Source organism: Octopus sinensis, linkage group LG7 (assembly GCF_006345805.1).
Source record: "Octopus sinensis linkage group LG7, ASM634580v1, whole genome shotgun sequence".
NCBI lineage: Eukaryota > Metazoa > Mollusca > Cephalopoda > Octopoda > Octopodidae > Octopus > Octopus sinensis.
Window position 1 is genome coordinate 93,353,914 of NC_043003.1, and position 26,711 is coordinate 93,380,624.

At 38.9% G+C, this 26,711-nt stretch overlaps 1 protein-coding gene across 3 annotated transcripts in view; it reads left to right on the forward strand.

Moving 5' to 3' along the window:
- LOC115214318 (endoplasmic reticulum-Golgi intermediate compartment protein 2) overlaps nt 1–15,120 on the forward strand; it is a 61,165-nt gene extending 46,045 nt beyond the window's left edge. For all 3 annotated transcript variants that reach the window (XM_036504946.1, XM_029783493.2, XM_036504945.1), the window contains exons 9-12: nt 4,777–4,875; nt 8,045–8,142; nt 12,322–12,484; nt 14,779–15,120. In XM_036504946.1, the coding sequence (XP_036360839.1) occupies nt 4,777–4,875; nt 8,045–8,142; nt 12,322–12,484; nt 14,779–15,068 (650 nt within the window). In that variant the 3' untranslated portion in view covers nt 15,069–15,120. The remainder of the gene's footprint in view (nt 1–4,776; nt 4,876–8,044; nt 8,143–12,321; nt 12,485–14,778) is intronic.
- Nucleotides 15,121–26,711: the final 11,591 nt, after the last annotated feature.

Sequence of the window (26,711 nt, forward strand, 5' to 3'; positions counted from 1 at the left end):
GTAGAGGCATGTATACACAAACAAGCACATGCCCTTACACATACACATTAACACCTACACACTCACATAAACCACCCCATGACAATCAATATGGACTAACACACCCACACCCACAAATACGTGCACACACACGCATGCACGCACGTGCATACTTAATCATGCAAACACATTTTCATTCTTGTTCCCCAAAAAACCCTGCATATATACACCTAAACCGTGTGCTCCTTCTTTCTCCCACCACACACACATACATGCACACACACACAAAGGCAGTGTCCCATACACATATATATATATATCACATGATCATGTGATTGAGCAGACTGTTGAACGCTGTTATACATCGCTAGTCACAATGCACTTTGCATCGTTTTAGCTTTCTAACGAGGCCACCCTACTGACTAAGTCAGCAGGCCAAAATACATACATATACATATATATATATATATATATATACATACACACACATACATACATACATATACATACATACAGGATGAGCCAAAAGTCATGCACAAAATTCAATATGTTCTAGAATTGTCCATAACATGTTTCAGTTTTTCTAAAATTGAATAAAACAATATTGAACACATACGTACTTGTACACGTTGAACAAAATGAATAATAATAATAACAATAACAATAATAATAATAATAACTACACTCACGGAGTGGTTGGCGTTAGGAAGGGCATCCAGCTGTAGAAACACTGCCAGATCAGACTGGAGCCTGGTGCAGCCTTCTGGCTTCCCAGACCCCGGTCGAACCGTCCAACCCATGCCAGCATGGAAAGCGGACGTTAAACGATGATGATGATGATGATGATATATACATACATATACATCATCATCATCATTTAACGTCCGTTTTCCACGCTACCATGGGTTGGACGGTTCGACCGGGATCTGGAAGCCATGGAGGCTGCACCGTCCAACCCATGGTAGCGTGGAAAACGGACGTTAAATGATGATGATGATGTATATGTATGTATATATATATACATGTATATGTATATATATATACATGTATATGTATATATATATACATGTATATGTATATATATATACTTGTATATGTATGTATATATATATACATGTATATCAAACTAAGGTTACAGAACAAACAAATGCAAGGTCATCCACATAACATTTCATATCTCGAACATTTAATCATAGAATATACATTTATGACATCACGGAAGATGAAACATAACTCATCTGTACAAGCATATAAGAAAGTGTGAGAAAAATGTGTGAATACTAGTGATTAATCACGGTTAATGTTAATACTTTAGCGATTAAGAAATATATATTTTTTAAAAAACATTACAGCACCTAGAAAATAGATACGTAAAAATATAGTATAAAGTAATATATAAATATATAGGTATATAAAAATATATAAAAAATATATATATATATATAGAGGCGCAATGGCCCAGTGGTTAGGGCAGCGGACTTGCGGTCGTAGAATCTCGGTTTCGATTCCCAGACCGGGCGTTGTGTGTGTTTATTGAGCGAAAACACCTAAAAGCTCCACGAGGCTCCGGCAGGGGATGGTGGTGATCCCTGCTGTACTCTTTCACCACTCTAAAGGCGGTGCTCCAGCATGGCCGCAGTCAAATGACTGAAACAAGTACAAAAAAAAAAAAAAAAAAAATATATATAGAAAGCGTATAAATAAGTAATATATAATGTAAAAATAAAAGTTCATCGTTTAGAAAATCTTTTAAAAATTACTTTTCAAATAAAGGAAACCTATAGTTAAAAACCAGTGTCCAAGCAAAAAAAAAGAAACCATATGGGAGATGTAAATATGGTTTCTTCTTTTTTGCTTGGACACTGGTTTTTAACTATAGGTTTCCTTTATTTGAAAAGTAATTTTTAAAAGATTTTCTAAACGATGAACTTTTATTTTTACACTACTGCCTCCAGGTACTTGATGTAGGCCTCTGCGTTGAGTGAGGTTGTGTGGGAAGATGAAAGGAGGTATAATGTCGACATCACTAGTAATCACTCCAACTACCATGATGTTGACTGGATGCTTGATTTTTATCACTCTCAGTACATGTTTTGCGGACATTGCAAGCCAACAGTTGTTCTCTTTGTTCACCGTCTGATCCTGGCAGAAATTGTTCTCATCTGAGAAAAACCAAAGCATGTTCAGTTGAAGGGGATGCTTGAGTTTGTTCCAAAGCTTTGTAGTGCGTTCTTTCCTTTTGCCCTTCATGACTTGGGATGAAAATTGGCCCTTTCTGATTTTGTATGAGGAATACCAAATGTCTTCATGCACTACTTGCCTGATAAGAAACTTGGAGAGATCGTTGTCAATCATGGCCTGGATCTTACCAACAAGTTCAGGAGTTCTTTTCCTATCAGAACAATCAGAGTGAGTTTTCCGAGCTGCCGTACCTTCATATTCACCATTAGACTCATTCAACTCTTTCCGAATCCTCTGCACTGTCCTCAGATTAACATCCAAACACTCTGAAGTTTTCGTATTGGAGCTTCTGGCCTGAATGCTAAACAGTATAGCATGTCGCTTCCAAATTTCTGGCAGAGTGAATTATGCCATGGTGCTGTTTTGCTCATAGATGGTGCCCAACTGACCCTACTATACTGTGTAGTCAAGTCAAAAACAAACAATGTGCATGCGTGAAATTAGAAATATAAAATGGTGACAGTTTACCCATTGCATCCTATATATATATATATATATATATATATATAATATATATATATATATAATATATATATATATATTTGTGTGTGTGTCTTTGTGTCTGTGTTTGTCCCTCACCACTGCTTGACAACTGGTGTTGGTGTGTTTACATCCCCATAACTTAGTTTGGCAAAAGAGAGTGATAGAATAAGTACTAGGCTTAAAAAGAGAGAAAACTAAAGTACCGGGGTCGATCCAATCAACTTAAAATTCCTCAAGGCAGTGCCTCAGCATGGCCACAGTCCAATGACTGAACAAGTAAAAGATAAAAGATACATGGCATATTTGAAATTCAGATAACTGGAGGAAATAAGATCCTATGGGCAAAATGATCTATTAAAAGGGGTTTAAATATGATTGTTGTTTTGACGAAATTTTGTAAATCTTCTTTGTAGCATCCAGTGGATGTTTTATCCAATAGTTTAGTTTCTAATGAAAGAGAAAGAAAAAAGTTAATAAAGATATGTGATAAGCTTTTGTATGGGGGTTCTCTTGAGACATGGAATGTATTTCAAAGGTTTCACAAGAGATAAAGGGTTGGGATACACTGTTCAAGAAAGTGTTGCTCCAGCATGGCCACATTCAAATGACTGAAACCAGTAAAGAAAAAGTAAAAAAGATGACAAATGTTGAGGTGATGAGGCAACTAAAAGCATTATGAGTGGATCTGGTAGACTGAAAGACGCCTATCATATGTGGGGGGGTGAGTGTATGTGTATGTATTTATATGCATGCGTATGCATATGTATGTGTGCGTATGTGCGAGTGTGTTTTGTATGAGTGCGTTTGTATTTCCCTCTTGTTTGTAAAGCATGGCTTTGCTGACGGTGTCATTTGATGGTTGTCCACCATAAAAGCATGTCTGGGATTCTTGACATGTCTTAACATGTTGTGCAATCTTTATATTTGAAAATGTAGGCATTAAAACAAGCTGATGACAATGATATTACTCTTTTACTTGTTTCAGTCATCTGACTGCGGCCATGCTGGAGCACCGCCTTTAATCGAGCAACTCGACCCCAGGACTTATTCTTTTTGTAAGCCTGGTACTTATTCTATCGGTCTCTTTTGCTGAACCGCTAAGTTACGGGGACATAAACACACCAGCATCGGTTGTCAAGCAATGCTAGGGGGACAAACACAGACACACAAACACACACACGCATATATATATATACATATATACGACGGGCTTCTTTCAGTTTCCGTCTACCAAATCCACTCACAAGGCTTTGGTCGGCCCAAGGCTATAATAGAAGACACTTGCCTAAGGTGCCACGCAGTGGGACTGAACCTGGAACCATGTGGTTGGTAAACAAGCTACTTACCACACAGCCTTATGCGCCGATGTCACATAACAAATGCCAATGCCACATAAAATTGCTCATGCTGATGCCACATTAAAAGCTCCCAGCACACACTATAAACTGGTTGGCATTAGGAAGGGCACTCAGCTGGAGAAACCAAGCCAAATCAGACTGGAACTTGGTGCCCCTTGCCAACTGTGGTCATACACATGCCAGCATGGAAAATGGACATTAAAGGATGATGATGTTAAATATATACATATATGCACAGGTTTGGCTGTGTGGTAAGAAGCTTGCTTCCCAACCACATGATTCCAGGTTCAGTCCCACTGTGTGACCCTTGGACAAGTGTCTTCTACTACAGCCTCGGGTTGATCAAAGCCTTGTGAGTGGATTTGGTAGACAGAAACTGAAAGAACCTGTCGTTTATGTATATATATATATATATATATATATATATATGTGTATGTAGTTTTGTGTTTGCCCCCCAAAAACCATTGCTTGACAACCGATGTTGGTGTGTTTATGTCCCTGAAACTTAGCAGTTCAGCAAAAGAGACTGATAGAATAACTACTAGGCTTACAAAGAATAAGTTCTGGGGTTGATTTCTTTGACTAAAAGTGGTGCTCCAGCATGGCTGCAGTCAAATGGCTGAAATGTGTAAAAGACTAAAAAAGTATACACACACGCACACATATATATATATACACACAGACATTAATGTGTCTTTCTATGATTTACTTGCAGAATACAATTTTTCTCATCGAATTGACCATTTTTCATTTGGAGAAATTGGTGCCAGATTTGTTCACCCTCTTGATGGAGAAGTAATGATCACAAAACAAAGTAAGATTCCAATTATGTCTTTTAATTTCATTTATATATATATATATTATTTATGAGCGTCTAATTTATATATTTCTTGTGCACATCCTGATGTTCGTTTTTCTTCTTTTTTTTTCAATTGTTTGTTTATTAGAATTAACTATATACATATCTATGTATGTATATATGCATGTGTATAACGGGAAGGTTTACGAAAATAAGCAAAAGACGAAGGCAGGTGGAGTACAAACAAACAAATGTATTAGTATAGCGCTCAGGAATAGAAATAGAACTAGTCTTTTACATTTTGAGCCTATGCTCTTCGACAGAAAGATACACAGGAAAAATCAAGGAGAGAAAAAAATGCGTATAGGAGCTAACGATTTATCATGGCGTCCTGACTTCGGACAGTGGTCAGGGGAGATAACAGGGTCAAGTGACTTCCAAATGCATGTATATATGTGTGTATGTTTTATAGATATATACACGGGCTTATGTGGTTAAGAAGTTTGTTTCAAAACTACTTTATTTTAGGGGTTTGGTCCTACTGTGTGGCAATTATCTTCTGTTATAGCCTTGAGTTGTGTAGCACCTTTTCAGTGAAAACTGATTGGTAGAAACTATAAGGAAGCTCACTATGTTTGTGTGTGTATGCATGCATGCATGTTTGGGCAGTGAAGCTGATGCTTGTTTCCATAAACAAAATGTCTGGCAGTAGTTTAACATGTAAAAATTTGGAATAAAACTACCTTACTTGGAAAGCAAGTAAAAGGTTAGCATCAAGAAGGGCTTTCAAATATGGTAGTTTATTCCATGTTTTTACCTGTAAAACTACTGCTAGATATAAAAATGGTGATGACATGGCATCCCTCCTAACACTGAATCTGATATATTATCCATGATATATGTAAAAATGATATTTCCTATTTTATATATATATATATATATATATATATAACCATCCAACCATCCAACCCGTGCTAGCACGGAAAATGGACGTTAAACGATGATGATGATATATATATATATATATATATATATACATACATACATATATCATCATCATCGCTTAATGTCCGTCTGCCATGAGTGAGGCAGTTTGACCAGAGCCAGCCAAGCAGAAGCCTGCACCAGACTTTTGCAACTGTTTTGGCAGGATTTCTACAGCTGGATGCCTTTCCTAACACCAATCACTAAGCAGAGTTGACTTAGTCCGTTTTATGTGGCAAAAGCACAAGCGAGGTCAGTTTTGGCAAAGATTTTACAGCTGGATGACTTTCCAAACACCAACCACTTTACGGTGTGGACTGGGTGCTTTTAGGTGGTACCTGCACTGACAGGGTCACCAAGTGCTTGCAAGACAAAAAAAATCTCTTTTGAGAGGGAAGTGGATGTTGGAGGAGGTGATCTTGTGCCAGATGATGAAAGGTTATAGTGAGACAGAGAGACAGAAACAGATGTCCTGCTGTAGAGGAGGTACAAGGTTACCCAGCTGGAGAGAGAGAGAGAGATCAGGAATGAAGATAAAAACAGGTGCACTGCTGCAAAGGAAATACATAGTTACCCAACTTGAGGGAAGTTTAGGGAAAGGAGTGAGAGAGTGGGAGAAAGCAGGATAAAGATGGTGGCAAAGTACTAGGCATACATAAAAGGGACAGGGATCAGAATATAAATAAGATGATTGTGTAAAGGACGAGAGAGATATAGATGGTGGCAAGTGCCAGGGCATACCCTTGAGGTTCGAACGTCATAATATAAGTGGCAGGATATTGTGGGAAAGAGTGATTAGAGAGGGCAGAGGTGGGGTGGCGAAAACCTGGGTACATACAGTGTTGGTGGGGCTACTGGATAGCAATAATACAGAGAACAGGATTGGGGAGCGAAAGGTAGGCATAGTGTGTGAAGGGAGAAATGTGAGGAAGAGATGTAGAGATACAGATTGGTTTGTTGGGGTAGGGTGTGTGAAAAGTTTTCTTGTTATGCATAGGTGGAACACACAACTTGGGGGCTAGCAGGTATCTGTGATACAGTGAGATAGGGCATGTGGGTGGAACACACAGGTTAGGGGATAGTGGAGAACAATGATATAGGGGAACAGGGCCAAGAGGACAGGAATGAGGAGTGAGAGTTAAGCATGGTGCATGAGGTGGAAATACAAGGAAGTGAAGAGATGTAGCTTGGTTTGTTATGGTAGAGTGTGTGAGAAGTTTTCCTGTTAAGTGTGGCTGGGATACACAGTGCTTATTAAATCACAGTTTCGCTGATGTGGGTGGGTCTTCTCAAGAACCTCATATCACCAGACATCTCAGTCCATTGTCATTTCCTCTGTGAGGCCCAACATCCTGAGATCGGTCCTTACCACTTCATCCCACAACTTCCTGGGTCTCCCTCTCCTATGGGTACCGCCCACTTTCAGTGATTGGCACTTCTTTATGCAGCTGTCCTCATTCATACACGTCACATGTCCAAACCAACATAGTCTTCTCTCTTGCATGCTACATTTGATTCCTCATTATGCCCAACTTTTCTCTCAATATATTTGCACTTTGTTGTAGATGCACACTGATGTTGCACATCAAATGGAGCATACTACCTACATTTCTTACCAGTCTATGCATGTCTTCTGCATTCAGAGCCCATGTCTCACTACCATGGAATACAGCCATTCACACACAAGCACCATACAGTTTACCTTTCACTTTGAGAGATAGTCTTTTTGTTGCCAGCAGAAGTAGTAGCTCTCTGAACTTCTTCCACCCAATTCTTATTCTAGAAAGCATCCTCTACCATTGCTAATTTGGTCACCTAGGTAACAGAAACTATCTACAACCTCAAGAGAGCCTCCTGGGCATTTGAGAGAATCTAAGTCCCATGTGCTCTTAGTGCTTATTGTTCCTACACATCTTACTTTCTCCCTTATTTTAAATTTCATGACATTTCACCTCATAACTTTTTTCCTACTAATTTTTGTTGAATGCGACTAATGATTCTGAATTCTTCATACATTTTTCTATCATTTAAGCCTAAGAAAAGTATACTTTTATTTTAAAATAAGTAATTGAAATAAATGCAGTGTATGGCAACAAAAGGGTGAAAACTGAGGTAATTTTTTTTGTTAATGTCTTTTTTTGCAAGAACTGTTTCCATCAGTGTGCCATTTATATTGCCAACCTTTGTTTATCTTTTTCAGATTATCACATGTTCCAATATTTCATGCAAGTTGTTCCAACTGAAGTTCGCACATATAAGAACAACATGGACACTTACCAGTTTGCTGTTACAGCAAAGGTAATTTTAGTTTGCTTACAGTGTAGAATTTTTTTATATATTGTGCAAGTGTGGATGTATGGTTAAGTTTGCTTCTCAATCACATAGTTATGGGTCTAGTCTCACTGCGTGACACTTAGAACAAGTGTCCCCTATCATAGCCCCAGGTTGCCTAAATCCTTGTGAGTAGATTTGGCCAGCCCATTGAAAGAAGCCCGTTGTATATATGCATATCTGTGTGTGTGTGTGTGTGTGTTCTTGGTTGTAAATAAATGTCACTGTCATGCAAGTGGTGTCATTTTCCAATCTTCTGCAAAAACATGTCTGGCCTTGGAGAAATATTATTTTGCTTGGAAACAACAAGTGAAGGTTGGCAACAAGGAAGGCATCTGGTCATATAAAACTTGCCTCCATGAACTCCATCCAACCCATGCATGAGTTGATCAACTGCACTTCTCATTTATATACGTACACACTCTCTTTTGTTCATGTTTTTGGATGCTACCTTGAAGGTATATTCTGATATCTTGTTGCAACCATATTTAACTCTCTTTCTTGCTCCACTTCAGACACCCCATCCACCCAATTAACCCGATCCTGTTCCTCATATCCTGCTTTAATCTGTCAACATCCTGCATAATGCAATGACTATCTCTCTCTCTCTCTCTCTCTCTCTTCGTTGAGGAGGCTCTATAGTTGTGTGAGATACAAGGCCACCTCACTAGTACGGGTGCCACAAAAAACAAGTAAATCTAGTACACAGTAAAGTGATTCGCATTAGGAATGGAATCCAGCTATAGAAACTATACCAGAACTAAAACATTGGAGGAACATGTGGTTCTCTAACCTGTTTAGACACTATTAAAACGTCCAACCCATATAAGTATGGAGAGTGGATACAAAATGATGATAATGAGGAAGAGAAGAATGTACTTTCTACTGGCTGTTCACAGTTGTGACCATATACACAACTGTGAACATATGACATATGCACATTTTATCATCTATGATGGTTTTCTCTTGATTAACTATTAGTTAATGACTGTGAAAGTATGCAATCTTGTGTCTCAGTTGTTGGGCCAGGTGGTATGTTGTATTCTTGAACTAGGCGCAGGAGTGGCTCTGTGGTAAGTAGCTTGTTTACCAACCACGTGCTTCTGGGTTCAGTCCCACTGCATGGCACCTTGGGCAAGTGTCTTCTACTATAGCCTCGGGCCAACTAAAGCCGTATATATGTATATATATATATATATATATATATATATTTATATATATGTGTTTGTGTGTCTATGTTTGTCCCCCTAGCATTGCTTGACAACCGATGCTGGTGTGTTTATGTCCCCGTTACTTAGCGGTTCGGCAAAAGAGACCAATAGAATAAGTACTGGGCTTACAAAAGAATAAGTCCCGGGGTCAAGTTGCTCGATTAAAGGCAGTGCTCCAGCATGGCCGCAGTCAAATGACTGAAACAAGTAAAAGAGTAACCATTTCATTTTACTTTGCTCCAATCCACTCAGCTGTGAGTGAGTTGCATCTGCTGCATACTATCACCCAAAATATTGAAAATGCAACATGCCAACAACCTTTGATGACTATGATGAACTGGATGATGACTTACTGATCATTGTATCTTTTGTCTTTTACTTGTTGTGGTCACTTGACTGCGACCATGCTGGGACACTGCCTTGAAGGGTTTTAGTTGAACAAATCGACCCCAGGACTTCTTTTAAAGCCTAGCACTTATTTTATTGGTCTCTTTTGCTGAACCACTAAGTTACAAGTGTCAGTCAGTGGTGGAAGACAAACACAGACAAAGATTCACACACAGTGCGAGGTCATTGCCAGTGCCGCTGGACTGGCTCCTGTGCATGTGGCACGTAAAAAACACCATTTGAGTGTGGCCATTGCCAGTACCGCCTGACTGGCCCACATACTGGTGGCACATAAAACTACACTCTTGGAGTGGTTAGCGTTAGGAAGGGCATCCAGCTGTAGAAACTCTGCCAGATCAAGAGTGGAGCCTGGTGCAGCCATCTGGTTCACCAGTCCTCAGCCAAATTGTCCAACCCATGCTAGCATGGAAAGCAGACGTTAAATGACGATGATGATATATGCATACATGATGAGCTTCTTTCAGTTTCCGTCTACCAGACCCACTCAAAGCTATGGTCAGCCTGAGGCGATAGTAGAAGACACTTGCCCATGGTGCCATGCAATGGGACTGAACCTGGAACCATGTGGGTGGGAAGCAAGCTTCTTACCACACAACCACAGACTTGTTTGCATTTATAATGTACTTATTTATCTATACGAGTGAAATTTGACATGTGATTGTCAGAGTCTGAATTATCTTTGTTTGACAGTGCTATGAGGAGAAGGTTCTGTTTTGTCAAACTGAACCAGAATTCCCTTGCCAGAATTATAAAAACACTGCACTTTGTTGATGTTGAGCATTTAACCAAATCAAAAGGGTGACTTGTTTATCTGCAGCACAATAATGAGAGAAGTAATGGACGAAGGTGCTTTATTATTAAGAAGATGGTACCTACTCCAAGGATTAGCTAAAGACCTTCCTGGATACACATTTAACAATGAATTTGAGCATCTTATCAATGTCTTGACTTGCATTCATTTGTGTACAATGAGGCAATATAAATTTAGGTATGGCTGTGTGGTTAAGAAGTTCACTTCCCAACTGTATGGTTTCAGGTTCTGTTCCCTTGTGCAGTATTTTGAGCAAGTGTCTTGTACTATTGCCTCAAACTGATCAAAGCCTTGTGAGTGAATTTAATAAGCAGCAACCAAAAGGATCAGTTGTGTGTGTGTGTGCATGCATGAATGAGTCTGTATCTGTATGTTTGTTAACATTTGTGCTTCTCTGAAAATTGTGAGTTACAAGTAGTAATGTTATTTCTCCTGTCAAGAAATCATCTGCTAGCTTTGTACCATCAAAGATGTGGGAAATAAGAGATCACTTACTTGAAAAAAAAAAAAAAGGGAAGTTTAGTGTTGGGAAGGATACCTGCCTATAGAATAATCCTTTCTACTATAAGCACAAGACTTGAAATTTGGAGAAAAGGGATACTCAATTTCATCAACCCCAATGTTTCACTGGTACCTAATTTATCAACCCTAAAAGGACGAAAGGCAAAGTCAGCAGACAAACTATTGCCAAGCATTTTGCCCAGCATGCTGACGATGCTGCCAGCTTACCACCTTCTGGTGATAAAGTAATGTCTCAATAATGTATTCATTTAACCCATGCTGGCATGGAAAAACGAATGTAAAAGCAAATGAAGGAACAAATGAATACAATTTCAGCAATGATTTTGATGCTTTGTGTGGTGGTCATGGTGGCGACATTGGCAGTAGCGTTGTTGTTGTTACTGATACTCTAACTATTCCTGTATATAAAAATCTTATTCTTTGATGTATGTCTTTAAAGCTTGTACATACATACATACATACATATATATATATATATATATATATATATATATATATATATAATGTGGTTAGGGCAGCATACTCGTGGTCGTAGGATTACAGTTTCGATTCCCAGACCGGGCGTTGTGAGTGTTTAATGAGCGAAAACACCTAAAGCTCCACGAGGCTCCGGCAGGGGGGGGGGGGCGATCCCTGCTGTACTCTTTCGCCACAACTTTCTCTCACTCTTTCTTCTGTCGGCCTGCTCGCTTAGCCAGTGGGGTGGCGTCATTTGAAGGCTAAAACAATGCGAAGCGCATTGTGACCAGCGATGTGTAGCAACATCTGATAGCCTGGTTGGTCACGGTGATCACGGTGATATATATATATATATCATCATCATCATCATCAATGTCCGTCTTCCATGCTAGCATGGCTGGCATGGGGGTGGGTGAGCACATGGCTTACTGGTTAGGATGTTATACTTATGATTGTGAAATTGTGGTTTTGATTTCCAGACCAGGTTTGCATTGTGTTCTTGAGCAAAACACTTCATTTCATGTTTCTCTGCAACTGTTACATCATGTGACATGTGGCACTTGGTAATGTGGATTTGATGGAGGCATTGAGCTTATGTGAACATAAATTATAAAAAAATCACTACAAGTAGTTCATCTTTATGGTTTTTCAGCAAGAAATGACAGAGTTCAAGATATATTTCTTAACTTGATAATAGGTATATAATATGCTTTTTCTTTGGTGCCATTCTTTCAGAACCGAACCATTAATCATGAGAAAGGCAGCCATGGAGTCGCTGGAATCTTCATTAAATATGACATTGCTTCTTTAAAAATCCGTGTACGAGAAGAACACAGACCTTATTGGCAATTCTTAGTCCGGCTTTGTGGTATCATTGGTGGAATGTTTTCTGTATCAGGTAAAACTTTTCATGGAATTTATTTTATGTTTTTCAGTTGTAACTGCTATAGCACATCAATGCCATGCTGACTCCTTTGTTAATGGTGAAAGTTTATGTAGGTTTGATATATTTATTACTGTTTAGATTCTGCAAAGCTTGGTTATGTGGTTCAGAAGTTTGCTTTGCAACCATGTAGTTTCAAGTTTGATTTCACTGTACAGAATACTGGGCAGACGTATCATCCTGGTCCTGGTTTAGTGGAATTTTTTATGTTCCACCTAAAGAGACAAATAGGGCTGGAGAGGAGGTGCCCGAGTAAGAAAGTGTTTGATGAAAGATGGAAGAAGGTCATGTATAAAAGGTCTCTCGTGGATGCGAGATAAGCCCAAAAACCGAGGTCAGTGAGAGGCGGGGTTCGTGGGGTCCATAAACCCGCCCCACTCCATTTGTTTAAAAAATGTCCATTGTGTTGTTTATTCATTCATTTTATATAAAATCATGTTGAATTTTTATCGACCCCAAATTGCACTTTATATGTAAAATCATCCGTGATTGTATTGCCCATTCTATGTATGTCCTTATGGATAATAAAAAAATCAAGGTTTCCATACAGAGTCTGTCGACCAAATTTCATGCATACTGCATTGGTCAGTCTCAGGATAAATAGAATTCTACTATCACTTTAGATTGATTAATACTTCATGAATGAAATTTTGTAGAAGGAATCTACAGAGGCCCCTCATAAATATATATATATCTGTGTGTATGGCTGTATGTAATTATGTATGTCTGTCTGTGTGTGTGTGTAATCTATCTAATCTGTCTGTCTATTCATCCATTTATTTATTTAATTACCTTTACAAGGAAAAGGTTGATAGTAATTTCAAAAATTTTGGCTTGCTTGCCTTCATCAGACTGTCAGCCTTTCCTTGTAAAAGTTAATAAATATGTATTCTACTAAAAAGTATTCAGTAATCCTTCAGTTTAATGTTAAATTTTTATATACAACTTGATATAAAAGCAAACATCTATATACATACATACATATATATATATATATTATTAGCATTTCCAATTATAGAGAGCCTGTCTTCATTGAAGGGTGCACTTATGTAAGCTTTAGAACAATGATTCCCAACATGGTGCATATGCCCCACCAGTGGGGTGTGGGATCCCCAATTTTTTTTTTAATGGGACATGGAATTGTGAAAATATTTTCTTTTCTTAGTCAATAATTTTTTTCTTAGGCATCAGATGTGGTGTGCAAGAGAGACAACAGCACTGGGATGGTTATGTGATTGTTATGGATGAGGACAGCTGTGTAAAGAAGTGCTGATCTCTAACTGTGTAGGGAACATGTGGTAGAGGTAGACCTAGAAAGACATGGAACAAGGTGGTGAAGCATGATCTTTGAACTTTAGGCCTCACAGAGGTGATAGCTAGAGACTGAGACCTTTGGCAATATGCTGTGCTTGAAGACCCGCCAAGTCAAGTGAAATTGTAGTCGTGGCTGATGCTGATGTCATGTAACTGGTACCTATGCTGGTAGCATGTAAAATGCACCTTTCAAGCATTGGGCCTCACGGAGGCAAAGTGGCCGATGCCAGTGGCATGTGAAAAGTACCTTTTGAGTGTTGGGCCTCATGGAGGCAATGATGAATGACTGAGATCTTTGGCAACATGCTGTGCTGGAGAAGAAGACCCATCAAGTGAAATTGCAGTCATTGTAGATACTGGTATCATGCAAATGGCACCCAAACCAGGGGCACATAAAGGCACCCATTACACTCTTGGAATGGTTGGCATTAGGAAGGGCATCTTGCTGTTGAAACCATGCCAAATCAGAGTGGAGTCTGCAACATTAGCCCTGGTCAAACTGTCCAACCCATGCCAGCATGGACAACAGACGTTAAATGATGATGGGGATGAATCATGTACTTTCTTTGTACTCAGTACTTAAAAGAGTTACCAGTAGATACTTTTGTATTAGATATTTATGATAAAATATTAAAAATAAAGTTGTCTTTTTCCAAACACTAGTAATGCATACATTTTTCTGGAAAGTTATAGTGGGGCCTGGGAGAAAATATGTTGCAAAATATTGCTTTAGAACTTGAGAAATATGGTCCTTATTTTTTAATCAGTACTGAGTTTGTTGATAAAAACTTGGTTTTGATAATTAGTTTATTGAGTGGCTGAGTAGAAAGTGCACTTACTTACACTAAGTCAATGATTATAAATTACTTATGAAATTTTATCAAGTATTCTATTAATAGACGTCTGACATAATTCTTTTTTATTTCCTCTTTCAGGAATGCTTCATGGCTTCTGTGGTTTCATTGTAGATCTAATCTGTTGTCGATATTTGAAAAAGAACTCTAAAAACCAAGGTGATGAAAGCCCTTTTCAAGCCACACAAACGTCTCTACACTCTTTGAACCAATTTCCATCTTCAGTAACTTCACCTTTGACCATAGATGCCACAGCAGGCAGTAATCTGCCGACACCTGTTTCTCCTGAAGCTGACATACCAGTGCCTCTGGTTCAAATGACCGTTCCTTTGCTCCCAGTTAATTCAGAACATTACCAACCAGAAGCATAATTGCTGAATGAATGAGTTGCAAGTTGATTATAAAATATACTGGAAATCTCAACCTGGTGTCTAGTCTTTTATGTTACCTACGGATGTGTAAATGTGTGTGCATGTTAGCATGTGTAGACTTGCATGGCTCAGTGGTTAGAGCATCATGTTCACAATCATCAAGTAGCAAGTTTGATTCCTGGAATGGGCTGTGTGTTGTGTTCTTGAGCAAGATACTTTATTTCACGTTGCTCCAGTTCACTCAGCTGTAGAAATGAGTTGTGACATCACAGGTGCCAAGCTGTATCAGCCTTTGCCTTTCCCTTGAATAACATTGGTGGCATGGAGAGGGGAGGCTGGTATGCATGTGTTACTGCTGGCCTTCTACAAGCAACCTTGCCCAGACTTGTACCTTGGAGGGGAACTTTCTTGATGTAATCCCATGGTCATTCATGACTGAAGAGGGTCCTTCCTTCTATGTTCATGTATGTATGTACATATATAAGGGTAGATGTGCATATTATGTACATCATCATCATTATCATCGTTTAACGTCCACTTTCCATGCTAGCATGGGTTGGACGATTTGACTGAGGTCTGGCGAACCAGATGGCTGCACTAGGCTCCAATCTGATCTGGCAGAGTTTCTACAGCTGGATGCCCTTCCTAACGCCAACCACTCCAAGAGTAGTGGGTGCTTTTACGTGTCACTGGCACAAGGGCCAGTCAGCTGGTACTGGCAATGTCAATGCTCAAATGGTGCTTTTTATGTGCCACCTGCACAGGAGCCAGTCCAGCAACACTGGCAACAACCTCACTTGAAAGTTTTTCATGTGCCTCCAGCACAAGTGCCAGTAAGGCGACGCAGGTAACGATCACGCTCAAATGGTGCTTTCTACGTGCCACCAGCATGGAAGCCAGTTTGTTGCTCTGGCAACAATCACACTCAGATGGTGCTCTTAGTGCTCCACTAGCACGGATGCCAGTCATCGAATTTGATATGTATATGCATATGTATGTGTGTTTAAATATTTGTATGTGTGTGTGCATGTGCTTAGATGTATGTATGGATGTTTGTCTATGGGCATGTACGTGTGGGTGTATATACAGGGTGTTCCAAAATTAAGGCAACTACCTTTTTTCAATTTTGCCAAAGCAAATTATTGTTATGTTTCAGGTCTGAGCATTGCAATGCAATGGTAAAGGAAACAGCAATTATAACACTACCACATTTATTCGATATGGTCACTTCTGTTTTGAATCACAGTCTTAAGTCTAGGTGCAAATGCTTCACACACAGAATGCAATTGTTCTTGAAGAATCAAAGCCAATTCCTTGCACAGTTTTGCCCTCAGAGCATCAAGCAAAGCATGAGGAGTGCTTGAGACCCTCATCTCTAAAATGGACCAAACAGAAAAATCTGATAGGTTGAGATAGGGGCTTCTTGAGGAACATACATTCTTGCATATGAACAATGAAATGTTTTTCTAAATACAGTGTTGTGTCTGTTTGGAGCTGTGGGATGGTGCTGAGACCTGTTGGAGGTTCCAAGGTGCACTGTGAAAGTGCTGATTCACCCATGGAAATAGTTCAACTTTCAGAATGTCGCTAATGTATTGTTTAGTATTAATTTTAACACCTGAGGGTACAAAAATAAAGGGAGACCTTTCAGTGGCTGTCACAAACCATAACTGACTGGATTTTGACGTTGATTTACGAGTTTACTCTTCATGGAGCCTGATACACTCCAAAGTCAGTCATATTCTTTTCATCAGTGAACACTGGGTTGGGTAGCTTGCCTTAAGCAATCTGATGCAGGATAAGATGACTTCTCCCCAGTCTCATGGCCTTATAAACTTGCAAGAGCTCGTGACAGTGGATCATCTTGTAGGGGTTGGTCCTTAGATCCTCTTTCAGCACTCAATACATCGATGTTCAGCTTATTTTTTCTATGGCTGCCAGTTTTTTGATGGGACAATGAGGATTTTACCATGTCTTTTCTCTGGTACTTATGATAAGCTGAGAGGTCTGCACACTTCCTTTATGGTCACATCCAGGTCAATCAGTGGTTGAACCAGTCTCTTGAAATTTCTTAACAATTTTGCAGACTGTTGTTCAGTTAATTTTAAGCTTTTTTACTATAGCTGTATTACTTTCATCTCGTTTGTGGACAGTTATGACTGTATTTCAGTCTATAGCTGTAATCTAATTTATAAATTTGCATTTATTTAGCCTGAAACAGAAAGATGACATGCTTAAGCTTTTATAATGAAGTATAATTTTCATATCTTATCACATTTAGTGTGATATCTTATCATACTTTAGCTGAGTCCAGGACATTTACCTCTCCACCCATGGACAACAGATGATGATTTAAAGCTTAATTTATTAGAAAGTGAGTAATTAACCAAGGTGGGTAATTGTCCTAGGGAGTAGTTGTTATCAGGGGGTAAATGTCTTGATACGCTTTATCCTACGAAGCCTATGGGTAAATTTGTCACTGTTTGAGCTTTGAGGATGGCTTTATACAATACTTTCAAAGGAGGTGGGATGTCATTTGTTCATTTGTCATTTTATCCACAATATCTATCTTGCTGACATCTGTGTTGTGATGTGTGGCAGACCAGGGATTTGTAAATTGTAGGGAGAGACAGAGAGAGAGAGAGAGCGTAGCAGAAAGTGTTTCCCTATGAGTTCATGGTGTATTATGGTTGTATGGGTTCAACTCTGCTTATCATCATGTAGTGTAGGATGATCAGGGACGGTCAAAACAATCCTTCAGGGAACAGTTAAAGGTGGCAGATGCAGAGACAGACAGAGAAAGAGGTAGGAAAACAACATCTGTGAGTGGATAGGCCTAAAGATGAGAGATGCAGTACGAGAAGTAGAGGACAGAAACGGGTGGAGGGATCTAATCGCAAGGGCATCAGTGGTGCCCCAACGGTCAGCCAGACTGTGGGATATTATTTTACTTGTTTCAGTCATTTGACTGTTGCCATGCTGGAGCACTGCCTTTAATCGAGCAACTCGACCCCGGGATTTATTCTTTGAAAGTACTTTTTATATCAGTGTCTTTTGCCAAACCACTAAGTTACAGGGATGTAAACGCACTAACATCGGTTGTCAAGTGATGGTGTGGGGACAAACACACAATTATAAACATACATATATATATAATGGGCTTCTTTCAGTTTCCATCTATCAAATCCACTCACAATGCTTTGGTCGGCCCAGGGCTAGAGTAGAAGACACTTACCCAAGGTACCATGCTATGGGACTGAACCCGGAACCATGTGTTTGGGAAGCAAGCTTACCACACAGCCATTATATGTAATGTACTTTAGCCTACCAAGCCTTTGAGCTTTGAGGATGGCAAATATCTTCAGTGGAGGTGGGCTGTCATTTGTTCGTTTGTCATTTTATCCACAATGTCTGTCTGGCTGACATCTTTGTTGCGATGAGTAGCAGACCAGGGATATGTAAATTGTAGGGAGAGAGAAAGTGAGGCCAAAAGTGCTTCTCTATGAGCTCATGGTGTGTTATGGTTACACAGGTATTAATACGAAGACAGTGAATCACTGTGAAGTGGAATCTAAGAGTTCATGGCTGTATATTTTAATGTAATATCGTGTAGTGTCAAGTGCAGACTCTACCATTGCACTCTGGCAAATTCAATTGGAGTTAGTTCACCTAAGTGCATTGCTTATGATCTTATAGCAGAAATGGCTTGTTACATATTTTTGCACAGGTATCATTGGTTGAGTGGTTGCGCAAGAGTTACACTCTAGTAGGGTAGGTGATTTTTGCTCTTGAAAAGTACAGTCAGGCTATGTTAGTTAGTTAGTTAATTTTTTGGCTCAAAAAGCAAAAAGCAAGGCCATGTAGGGGGACATGGAGTTATGTACAGGGTGGTGTTCATGTAAAGAGTTCAGGCCGCTTGTGGTCAAGGGAGACTTTGAACCGAGCGGTCGTCGGCATCTTCACCATCTCGTCCGGCAGCTTATTCCATGGATCCGCAACCCGGACGGAGAAAGCCCCTCTCCTTCGATTGAGATGAAATCGTCGCAGATAGAGCTTTTCGGAATGACCCCGCAGCCGACGCTCTGGAGCAGGAGTGAAGAACAGCTCTTATGATGTTGTGAGCAAGAATGAGATCACCATGGCGTCGTCGTTTTTCTAGAGAATAAAGGTCGAGCGTCTTCAGCCTTTCTTCATAAGACAAATTCTTGAGACCAAGAACCATGTTGTACCCGTGATTTATGGGTGAAATGGGTAAGGGTAAAGAGAAAGGGAAGGGTAGTTAAGAATAGGAGATCTAGCAACTATGTGTTAGCTGGGTTCATTGAAGGCTTTGAGTTAAATGATCATGAGTACAATGCTCACTGGTAAGATTAGTACTTTTCACTTCACTCTCACATGTAAGTTGGCCTTCTACCTTGTCCATATATTTTGTTCCTTTTGCTGTAATCTCCTCCTCATCATCATCCCATCATATTATTTTACATCTCTTTTCCATGTTAGCATAAATTGGATGGGTCATTACTGTCCAAATTATTTCTTATTTAGAGTTACAGCTTTCGAAGACGGGTTGGAAGACCACATTTTGTTTGACCGTTCCAGTTTTGGTTTAATTTGGCTGGTTACTTAACCAGTTTACAGAGTGTAATGGACACATTTTACCAGGGCGCATTCACAAGAGAGATTATCATTTCTTCAGTAAGATATAAGGATTCTCTCTTCTCTAAATGTTTTCTTGTCCGATCACTTGTCCGATCATTGATTACATCTTTATCATTGCAACATCACTAAGAAAGACAGTATGGACAAGATGTAATGGGAGAGAGACAATGACAGCTTATGTTTGCTGGCAAAGAGAAGAAGGAGAAAGTCATAAAGATGGATGAGGGCAAGAGACAGTGATAAATTTGAAATGTTTTTTTCACTCCCATCACTCCAGTCCGAAACGGTTTTGGCCATTTTTTTCACTATGCATATAAAACACACGAGAAACAGTTTCGGTTTTTTTTTAAATTGTTAATAATTTCAGAAGAAAATGTGTGATTTAAGGGAGATCTGGATGTTGTTTCTAGCACACCCCAAACCTCCCTCCTTGTTTCTTTCTCAATCACACATCTGTTCATATTTTTCAATATTTCTCTCCCCGTAAACAAATTTTATGGAATGATGATGTCAAAGTAACACATATATAGTCCCAACCGAGCGAGGCCGTGTTATGTATATAATCTTTACTCTTTTACTTGTTTCAGTCATGTGACTGTGGCCATGCTGGAGCACCGCCTTTAGTCGATCAAATCAACCCCAGGACTTATTCTTTGTAAGCCTAGTACTTATTTTATCGGTCTCTTTTTTGCCGAACCGCTACGTTGCAGGGACGTAAACACACCAGCATCGGTTGTCAAGCGATGTTGGGGGACAAACACAGACAAACACGCACACACATATATATATATATATACATACATATATATACAACGGGCTTCTTTCAGTTTCCGTCTACCAAATCCACTCAACAGGCTTTGGTCGGCCCGAGGCTATAGTAGAAGACACTTACCCAAGGTGCCACGCAGTGGGACTGAACCCGGAACCATGTGGTTCGTAAGCAAGCTACTTACCACACAGCCACTCCTACGCCTATGTAAGAAAAAAAAAACTAAAAACATCTTTAGTTTTTATATTAATCTGTCAACTGTAATGCTCATTTGTTCATGTTATTTTGAATTATTCACATTCAAGAGGGGTGTCCACAATATTTGCTTGTAACTTTGTAAATTTTTACATACAGATTGAAATTTTGGTTTATAGTTATGTAATGTTAGCTGATCTTGCTGAGTAAATTTAACTTTTATGGGCAGGTAAATTTAATTTACAGGTGTAAAAGCAATAACATTATGGATAAACACTAAAATTGAAACTCTTAGTGCATCTTACCTGTTTGATTTGTTGCTAAAATTATCCCAGATGGCAACCGACACAAATTTTGCCACTTTTCAAGGTGAAGTTTATTAATTTGAATCAATTAAAATACAGGCATAATCGGTACCAGCTTTTATTCTTTCGGTAAATACTTCGTACCTCAGTGTGGAATAATTTTTTTCCACTGTTTTTTTCGGGTGCATTTATCGTATCTGACTTCCAAATCCGCTGCAAGCCACTTTTTTTCCAGAAAAGGAAGGTGAGAGGGATGGCAGGGACTTCGAAATTTCCCATCAAGGGAGTTTTGTTTGGCGGGTCTTTTTTCCTTTTCCAGGTTATTTTGCGTGCTTTCAACGAATGTGACATCGAAATCATGCGTAAACAGCTCCTTTTTCCAGAAAAGTAAAAGATTTGGCTGCTATTGCTAGCATGCCCTGCTACCACATAACAGCTGCTTGCGTTCACACCGAAATATTTACCAAGTTTTTTCCTTCCATTTAGTTTTTCCAATTTATGGAAGTTAATATTTTCTCTGTTGACATCCACATAAGCGAGGTCACGGATCAACTGGAAACACATCAATCACTGTTCTCTCTTGATAGGTCAAAGAAATTTCCGCTGTCTTTGAAAACAACAAGCGGGTGGATTTGGTTTCAAATCCAGGCAGGGCCAAACGAGGTCCTACAAGTTATTTATAATAAGTGGATTATATCGAGGTTGAAAGAATGACGCGTACAATATTAAATATGCTAAGATAATCTGAAAACAATAGAAACTTTCAAACATTTACTGGTTTTTATGAAATTTTTGGGTTAACGGAATCTTAATGTAACGAAGTTAATTAGTCCGATAATGGTTTTCAAAGTTAACTTAGATCGTTAACGAAAATGTTAAATTCGTTAATTAACGATGAATGGATTAACAGACTTACGCCCAGCTCTGCCAGACCCTATCAGCATCAACATTTTAACATTCGTTTTGTCATGCTTGTACTGATAAGGCGGGTCTTTCTCCTGCATTGCATGTCGTCAATTGCGGCAGTTCTTTCCCATCTCTTTCGTGAAGCTCAGCACTTTGAATTCAGTCTTCACCACTTCATCCCATTTCTCCTAAGGTTTTCTCTGTTACAGGTTCCACCCAATTTAAGTGCTTGACATTTCTTTATATAGCTGTTATCCTCAGTAAAAGTCTTCTCTCCCATGCACTACATTTGAGGCCTCATATCTTTTTAATGTTTTTTTTTCTCAGTTCATTCCACCGTTCATGCCATTACCGTTACATAGTTAACGGCGTATGTTTGCTTTATTTCTTTCTAACATCCACGAATCTACTTGTAAGATGCTGAGCTCACAGCATCACATTTTGTACACTAGCAATCTATCATTCACTCAGAGAGGAAATTTTTTTGTTGGCAGTACAGGTATTAGTTCATTGAACTTTCTTACTCTGATTCTCTTTTGATTATAAGCTTAGTTATATAAATGGAGGTATGCAGAGGCACAGTGTACCCATACTTTCAGTTCAAATAGGCATTTATAGGAATTTATAGGACCTAGCTCCTCTCATCATCCCTGCCTCACGGACCTTAGATTACCCCAAATTTCTAAAACCTATTTTTCATAACTTATTTGCTGTTTTTTCATTTACATTAATAATAATCACAAAACGGTACAGACGTTATTTCATTTCACACACCAACTCCTGCTTTCCTGGTGTCTTATAAAATTTCAGGATTTGGGAATTACAAAAAAAAAAAAAAACAGTTTACCAATATTAAAAAAAAGTTCCAGTTTTTCTTTTGAAACAGAAAAAAAATATTCCCATATGACGTCATATAAGCCTTCTCTAAGATTACTAATCGAATTTAAATTTTAATGGAAAAGAAAATTATTTTAAAAGGAAATATGTGGAATGTCATCTCTATTATAACGTAACAATAGTGAAGAGAAATATTTTTTTATACTCACCTCTTGATCTCACTGATATTTAATTGATATTTTCAGTGTTTCAACAGACGTAAGCAGTCGAATTGCGTAGACTGTATATTGCATATCAAATCCAAGAGGGGAATTAAACTGTTCACTCACTGATATGTTTGACGGTCAACAAAGTTACCTCGTTTCTTCGGGTCACCCAAATCTATCTTTGTATTTTCCTCGGATTGTTTTTGTTTCATTAGCAACATCTAAAGCCAGAGATCGACGCAGCCTATAACCAGCAAACACACATCAGTAAGTCTACAGTCACGAAACATCGAATAAGAATTCAATAAGTAAATTGCGAGTAAGAGTTTTCCCATCACTAACAAAAATGCACGCCATGCGCGCGTTCACGTAAGAGTTTTCCCTTTACTAACGAACATGCGCGCGTGCACGCACATAGACATACACGAACACTCACTAATACACGAAGTCATACAATATAGTACCTATACGATCAATCAATCGATCAAATCAACCAATTTCTCTCCCTCTACCTACCTACCCGTCCGTGTGTGTGTACACTATTAAACAGATTCCAAAGAGGCTGATGTTGGTCGGCGTCGATAGCACTTGCGTTTTTTTTTAGAAGTAAAATCGAGAAAAGGTGTACAGTGAACTTGCCATGGGTAATGGAAAAGCCAGCGTTTCGGACATTGTCCCTCGTCAGGGAAAAGTTGTCAACAATGAAATTAGAGACAGTAGAGTTTTATATCCTATAAGTTATAAAAAAAAAACTGGCCGCAAAAGAGTAAACTGATAAGCAACGCAGGATCACGCGAACTCCGTATGTGAACAAGAAGGGAAACTGGGAGAGAGAAATGGAACGAGGAGGAGAAAACGTCGGTTGGTCATCAATTCATAACGGGTTCGAACTTGGAAAAGATATTAAATATAGATGCTCATTGAGCAGGAATCTATGGTGATAAACCCGTCACTTATAACTTAATTATAAGTATTATCACTATGCATAAATCTTAACTCAGGCTGTGTAAACGCCGTGATGAACTTGTAGCGTACGCTTAGTGAAATTCTCTCTCCCTCTGTTATATATAACATAAATACGGACGTAGCAGATAATAGCTAGCCTTCGGCCGTTTGACCCTGTTGTGTCCACTACTCCGATTGGTTGGTATTGGCGCAATTTGTCTCTTGTTATATTACGCGCCAAAGTGCAACCCAATCAATCTCAGCCTTCTAATAACGTCCCGTGACACAGTCTTCTAAATTCTCTGTTGGAGCCTCCTAGTCTCTATAAAAGCTAGTTATAAAAACCGTATTTCGTCTTTGGTTCTAGACCTTCTAAGGTCTGACCACAGAGCACACAGCCAGTTCCAGCGACAGACAACACCAGCAGCATTCAAGACTTCCATCTCCTTCGCCTTCATCTTAACGACGCCAACAACATCTCTACGTATATATCAATACTTGCTCAGGTTTAACTCCTCACTGTTTGTGAATTCCTTCACCGTGGTTAACAGAAAGTACTACCTGCGAAATCTTCCTGTATCAAGTAATCGGCAGCGGCATAGTAACCACAATCTCTTACACGACACGTGCAATAACCGGCTCTGTTTTTACGCCAAAACTTCTTGTTACAGCTCAACTATTGTGTACCTTACTACGAACTGGTATTTATCTTCATTGTGTCTGAACTTCTAGCGTCCTGTTATAGACTTTTTCTATGATGAAATGTTGGAGTCAGCTGGTGTGACGGTAAGAGTTTGTTATTAAAACGGCAAGTTGCAAGATGTGTAAGATGAACAATGCATGAAGTTTTAAGAAAGTTATTTATTTACCGTTACGTTACAAAACCATACCTGGACGGGCAGGTTATGATAATTCAAAAGCATGCGAAAGTTAGATGCGGTAGAATGTTTGAGTTTGGGTTCTCTTCATTGTTTAGTAGTAAACAGAGAGAGAGAGAGAGAATGAGAACAGAATTAGAGCTAGTGAGAGAGTGTGGGACGTTGTCTTTCTTTTCCCTCTGGCCGTGTTGTCTGCCTGCTTCCATGATTCTTGTGGTCTGTTCAACAACTGATGTTAGCTCTCCCTCAACTCGCGAGTTTGTCACCAAGGTGACCAACTGATTTTTGCTTGGGGTGTGCTTACTTATATAAAGATCCAGAAGGATAGATATATCATTGAGAAAAATAGATTTAGTTGGTGGTCTTGTTATCTATTCTAGCTTTTGGTGAAGTAGGAGAGGTTGGAAAGGGTCAAGTGGTGAAGACATCTGGAAAATGTAAAACTGCTGTCAGAGAAAAACCATTGTTCCATCATGGGAAAAGTTCTGTTGCAGTATTAATTTAAATTTGGCTATGGTGGATCGAATCCACTTTATGCTTGCAAGATTCGCTACACAGACAACCTCAATCAAGATTATTGTATATTATACTCTTGAAATCTACTGTCAGAAACGAATGTGATTGTAAAGAGATGGGGCAAGATAATTAACGGATTCAACAGTTGACGATCAAGAGAAAAGAATTTGCCGTAAATGTCCGTCTGCTCTTAACTAAGTTTTGATATTGTTTAATCTGTTTTATATTTTATTTGCAAGATTTTTTATATGAACTCATGTGTTGAAAAAGATTTAGTTGTATCTCCGGAGGGACATTACGCCAAATGCCAAATAATAAAGAAGTGAAATTAAACAGTGCGTGTGTTTCATTTCTTAACAACTCCACTCGGGATATAGCTTAATCTCTGTTTTAGTCGTAATAAAATTATTTGACTTGCACCAAAATCTGAAAGAAACTTAAGCGAGGAGAAATTTGGTGTTTCACGTTCATGTCTTTACCAAGAGCAATAATAGGATAAGAGAAATTAGATTCAACTGATAAAAGTAAAGTGGTGATACAACAAAATATACTATCAGTGGTTCTTAAAAGGGGCCCATATTACCTCTGGGGGGTCTATATAAGATTTTTAGGGGTCTACGCAAATAAAATAGTGAATTGGGGGTCGCACGAAAAAATTTTGTTTTAGATGCAATTTATTTGAAGAAACAGATTTCTTTCTCTAAAGTTTTACGTAGCTCAAACTACACAAGATAATGTTTGAAAAACAAAGAAGGAATTTTGAAAGAAGTACCTGTAAAACTAGTTTATAAACACCGAGAAGCTATGGGGATCCACCAGAATAAAATAGTAATTAGAGGGATCCATAGATAAAAAAAATGGTTGAGAACCACTGCTTTATATAGATTTTTTGCAAATGACTTGCAGATACATGTGCTACCAGTTGAAAGTATCGCATATTGGATATTAGCAAGTTTGTGGAGTCATCAGGAGAGAATGTGCGCCTTTTCGGGGCATTTTCTCGGCGGCATCATTGCGCACCGGCCCCACTCACTGACAATGACCATTAGATTTTGCTCAATATTCTTCAAGCCGTTGCTCATCATTTCTTTTAACCAAATGCAGTGGCTTGCCTTCTCCACTGTAGTCTGGATATCACACATAGTGGTATTTACTTTACGATGAGTTAGACCAAGCAAAAACAACAGACCTCACTGTGTCCAACGAATCCTCTACATTCGACTTCGAATGAAAATATATTTAAATTGAGTGTTCTGTTCTAATATCTTCATTTTTCAAACAGGTATTCTTTCTGTAACGTATTCTGAAATTCTCGCTTTTCTTTGTAAACTCTTTCACTGGAAATTAAAACTGTAAGTTTTTTTTTTTTATCATAGAAGAGTGTCTGAAACACCATTTGAGAAAATACATTTAAATTCACTTACAAA